General features: G+C 29.9%; 1 protein-coding gene across 1 annotated transcript in view; it reads right to left on the reverse strand.

The window, feature by feature from the left end:
* LOC127835738 (A disintegrin and metalloproteinase with thrombospondin motifs 18-like) overlaps window positions 1-2,306 on the reverse strand; it is a 139,060-nt gene extending 136,754 nt beyond the window's left edge. Inside the window, exon 1 of the mRNA XM_052362175.1 lies at window positions 2,122-2,306. Within this exon, the coding sequence (XP_052218135.1) occupies window positions 2,122-2,187 (66 nt within the window). The 5' untranslated portion in view covers window positions 2,188-2,306. The remainder of the gene's footprint in view (window positions 1-2,121) is intronic.
* Between the last annotated feature and the right edge of the window lie 3,694 nt (window positions 2,307-6,000).

The raw sequence follows: 6,000 nt of genomic DNA on the forward strand, positions 1-6,000 counted from the left end.
TTATATTTATAAATGTAAACCATTTGATCTAACAAGCTCAAGTAAAAACACGAATTTAATTAAAGAAAAAAAACAGTAACCCTCAACTGGGCTCGAACTACTTACCCCTGGAGTAAAAGTCAATCGCATAGACCACTCGGCCGTCCGTGCTCATACAATGAGGGTGTATTTTATACTTTATATACGCAGTCCTAGTAGTATCACAAAATTTAACGACAACAACAGAACTCTCCAAATTTTTCAATCGTTTCGCGTTGCAACGCTTTATAATATTTAGTTTTTAAATCGTCAAAAGATGCATATAATGGATTTTTTGACAGCATGATAAATGTTCAGTATTACTGTTTCCTCACAAATATCATAACTTAAACAAAAATTTGATAATGTGAGACATTTTTTTGTGTGTAAATTTACCAAAACGTGAAGAGGCCCCTTTAAATATATCAATTAACTAATTTATTTTGTTTTAACATTTTAATAATTTCTATAACATGACAGGTGTATTGATGAAGCCTTTATTATATGGCAAGATCCAGTTAAACAAAGCTACGGCCAAACAAGCAAAATTTGCATATTTATAAACGTCTTTAAAGAATAGCATTTAAATGTGCTTAAATATATACCAATCAACGCCATGGTCAAGTAGCAGTTTTGATTACAAGGAAGCGTTCCTTTAAATCAAAGCAGATAGCACATACATGAATGTGTAAAAAAGCACACGACATCACTCTTTTTAATTTGCGAATACAGACGAACAATTACCATACCAACGATTAAATAAGATTAAAGAAGCCCGTATAATAAAAAACTGCTTTTGATGAGTTGAATTATCCTAAGGGATATTAAATAATTATAACTCTCTGAGTATTGAATTAATTAAATTCATTAAATAAGTTTACCCTATTTAATTTATGATAACAAGTTTAGGTAAATTATAATTAAATATGATGATGATTGTTTTATTGTAAAATACCAATCTATTAAATATAAAAAGCACACATATGACATAAGATTGAGACAAAGATGTAAGTGTTTAAAGTCATTACATTTATGGCGAATGTTTACATTCTTTGCGTTCATTTTATATAATGTCATTTATAATGTTATTTGTTATTTAAATTGTGCAGTCAAAAGACGTAAAAATGTAGTTAACGTGTAATTTACATTGTTTTGATAAAGGCATTATGCCGAAACGTCAATTAAAGGAGTATAATCATAGAGTTATGATTTTGATGAGTTAAACTTCGAACGCGATTTGATATTGATACATATACTCAAACAAGAAAGATATTTGAAACTTGACTAGCTCACGCTGACACGCTGATACCACAACGTAATTCTTTCACAATAAACAAATACTTGTGTGAATGTTTCGTAATTAAATAGTCCACCATTGACCACACACACGAGTTTAACCTGTGTTTACTCACTTGAGTAACCTGTCTCCTCAGTATACGTTATACAAATTTGAAGTGCTTAAAATTAAGTAAAACGTTATTCATGTATTTATTAATATACTGATTGATATATTTATGTATCTGTTCATTTTTTTCATTTGTTTATTCACATTGTTAAAAAAAAAGTCAAGCTAAGATAATTATTAGACAGCAAGTACATTAAAATACATTCGTATTTATTTATATATTTTTAAGGGATGCATAATCATATGCAAATTATTTATTTGGAAAACATACATTAATATGTTTAAAAACTTTCAAATATATATGAATATATGAATCTTACACGTAATTTTATGACCCTCAACTATAATCTGGTTGCAATCTTAATTGCTTAACAATTCATATCATTAGCAAAAAAGCGTTAATACATCTCTATTAAAAAGACGTTTCGTATAAAAATGCTTCTTCCGGTACTCGAGAACGTGTAAGTAAAATGTATGTGTGTATTTTCGATATTAAAAACATAATGGGCTACTATCATGTCTTCTTCTTGTACATGTAATGAGCTTTTACTATAATCGAATGCTGTTTTTTTATTAAATAAATTTAAAGCATAAATCACATTTATCCCTGAGCGAAAATGCTATATTATCAACGACGTATTATAGAATAATTAAATTACATACTGTCTGCATTGGCGATGAAATAAAAGTCAACTTACGTTTCCAAAGCTTGACTTCCAAATACAAAATAAATTCAAAATCATCCACATCAGTGCAGTCCCCATGCTGTCACCCACTATAATGATAATATTAACCAATTTGTCGTGAGAAATGTGAGCTGTCAATGTGACAATATTGAAGTATACCCAGCCATTTATATACACTTTCTCCACGCCTCTTACAATTTAACATCTACCAACAAACTGTCTTCGTTTTAAAAGGGTTAATTTCCTTATTACATGCACATCGGCAAATCTACCTCATTCGTCAGTTGACTTATTTACAAACATGTACAGTTCAAATTGCGTTAACACAATACCCGTTTGCACGAATAAGGAAATGTATGTTTTATAATGTGCAATTTATTAATTGTTATTGCTCAGAGAACATTTTTTGACAGCCTGTGTTGGTATAAATAGTTTCGCAATGATTTTGCTTGTGCATGTCTGTGATCTGGATGTATTGTTAAGACCCAGTTCATATAGTCTAAAACCCGTCCGCCACAGTAGTCTCGCTTTTGGTAAGGAATGAGTAATATGTTCATAATATTGAGACACATTTAGCGACCAATGCGACATGTTTAAGTTTGTGTCGAATTGATTTCTGTAAATATTTCAAAATTTGTTGAACTATTTGGCGACGCTCACTTGAACATTGTACCATACACGAGATAATTTTACGACAGCTGAACTAAAATTTTAGTTTGGTATTTTTTAGTTTAAACCTATATATTTGAGCTCGACTGTATTAACTTAGTACTTACTACTTATTTGAAACGCTTTCGATTCCGTTTGCTTGGCATAGAACATGTACTTGGTGTCTGTGAGATCTAAAGAACTGTCCCACAATAGGGATCGAACACATGACCTCCCGATCGTTAGGACGACACTATTTCCATTACACCACGTGAAACTTATTGTTGTGTATGTATTGTTTTTGTAAACAATCATTCATTAAATTCTTCTTTACTTTATAATTAATCCGAAAAGTCATGTGTTTCGATCGATTGAGTTATTTGTATAAGAACCTTTACAATTAATCTGAAAAGTCATGTGTTTCGATCGATTGATTTATTTTATAAGAACCAGTTTTTCATGTTTGAAAAGTAATGACAATATTCAATTAAAAATAATCACCAGTAGCCGAACATTTGCAAATTAATTGATGCCCTCAAGTGCTTGAAAGTAAAAATAAATCCGTGTTTATCTGTTCTTAACTTAAGCAATGATACTCTTTTACACTATCACGTCCGTTAATTGTCCATTTTTAATGAGGTTTTAAATCTCATTTCAAATCCAACAATGTTTTTATAACGGAAACTTAAATCAGGAAACACACATGCAATCATGCGCAAAACACTGTATGATCAATATATATTTATGTAGTATCCTTTTACATATTATACCTCAACCAAATAATAACTTATATAGTGTCCAAGTGAGTGGTATATATATATATATATATATATATATATATATATATATATATATATATATATATATATATATATATATATATATATATATTATATATATTACGTCACGCGATGTTCTCTACATTCATGTTCAATGAATTGGTGATTGACGTACTAATTGGATCCATAAAACCGGCCAATCATCGTTCATAGCGTCTGTTGAACCTTAAATAAACTATGAAATTTTTAAAAAGTATAACTGGTGAATAAAGCCTCTGTTTAAAGGGGCCTTTTTACGTTTTGGTAAATTGACAAAATTATAAATAATTGTTTTAGATTCGCGAATTTTCGTTGTAGTTATGATATTTGTGAGGACACAGTAATACTGAACATTGACCATATTCTAAAATATCGAGTATATGCATCTTTTGACGATTTAAAAACCTGGAAATTATAAAGCTTGGCAACGCGAAACGATTGAATACTTTGGAGAGTTCTGTTGATGTCGTTATATTTTGTGATAGTACGAAGATTGATTATATAAAGTATTGAATACATCAATCATTGTATGAGAACGGATGGCCGAGTGGTCTACGCGATAGACTTTTACCCCAGGGGTCAATGGATCGAGCCCAGATGAGGATTATTTGTTTCTTTCTTGAATTGTACTGTTTTTTTTTACTTGAGCTGTTTAGTTCCATTGATTACATTTATCAATATAAAACATTAAATTACAACTTCCAGTACATGCTAAATTATGTGAAAAGGCCCCTTTAATACTTATGAAGCACACATATAATGTTTTACCAAATGTTTACTCTGTGTCCCAAAAAGTGTTAAACGTTTATACAAGGTAAAGTAGGTTCGCATAATATTCATTTAACCCCTCTCGCGATTCCGACAGGAGTTAAATGACTTTCAACCCTATAATATTTTATACTGCTGTTATCTAAAGGCGACGTAAAAAAGATCAAAGTAAGAATAATCATGAATAATTGTGTAAAAAATAGCAAAATTATTGCACACTCACGGGATATAAATCATGTACCTAATTGAAATAAAAATTAAAGCCGCTATACAATGTGCCATCGAGAAGAGGTTCGTTGTACAATTTATGAAATCGAATTTTGATTTAGATTTATAAAAACATTGATAACTTGCAAATTGTACAAGTTAACTTATAAATTTATTAATATTTTGAGTATGATCAGTAAAGCTGCAATTTAATTTTTATTATTACATTGTCGATAATGAAAAAAGCAAAATTAACCTCGAAGTACAATTAAGATTTAACGCGATTAATGTGACTAATTAATAAATAAACCACATCATTTTACTTCGACATGCATCTGAATGATAAATAATTTTATTTACATACATGTGTTATGTTTGTTTGATCCATATGACGCTAAAATATGACAACAATTACTACACATCTGTCAACTTTAATCAAATAAATAGTCGATTAAAAAATCCTTAATAATAGATTTTTAAAAATAGGTTAGGCTTGTTATGTATATTGTGTAGGCATGGAGGCACTCAGCTTAAAGGTATGTACATTATAAACATAATGTAATTCGCTGTCCATATCATAAAAGCATGGTATACCCCAATGATTCAATCTAGATTAAATAGTTCACGTTTGATTGATGAGTGAGTGTAATGCCGCATGGTTCGGATGGATTTGTTGTTCCATTTATATCCATCCGATGACCCCGTGTAGAGCAAGAAAATTTAACACTCATATATCACATTACCGATATTTTACAATTAAGATGTAGCCTTAGCGCATGGGCAAGGATAACATTTATCAAAATGAATAGCTTATAGCTTTTTAATACGTGCCTTTAATATAGAGAGTTCATGGCGATGTTAATGCGTTTTTTTTATCTTCAGTCTGCGTTTGGTTTACCCCATAACAACTCTAAGTATGACATTTGTTTCTTTGTTGCTGTCTTTTAATTATGTTTACGTGTAACATGATACGGCTATTCTACACAGCGTTGTTATTGTCCTTTATGTTGTATATGTTACTTAACGCTGTACCTGTTGGTTAAAGTAAACATATAATCTAATTGTGTTTAAGTAAAAAAATATAGGAATTTCGTAATTTTTGTTCGGTTTATTGCTTGTTTATTTTTAATTTATGTTCTGCTTATAAATAAAAACATGCTTAAAATATTTAACTCATATAGCAATATAGCATGCTGTTACCTATTAAACTTGTACTTAATTAATGTATCCTATAAAATGTATTTGTATTTTTGCTCAGAGTCATTAAAATACTACCTCTTGTTCTACGCACAATTAACACGTTAACATGCCTGTAACTTTTGCACAAAATTTCTCAGGCAAACATTGTTTTTACCCTGTACTACGAAAGATGCCGTATACTGTACTTTGTTTATTAGAATGTTAGTGTGTTTTTTTTTCAGTCATATGGATAGCTGAGTATCTTTAACGA

This window comes from Dreissena polymorpha, chromosome 6 (genome assembly GCF_020536995.1).
Source record: "Dreissena polymorpha isolate Duluth1 chromosome 6, UMN_Dpol_1.0, whole genome shotgun sequence".
NCBI lineage: Eukaryota > Metazoa > Mollusca > Bivalvia > Myida > Dreissenidae > Dreissena > Dreissena polymorpha.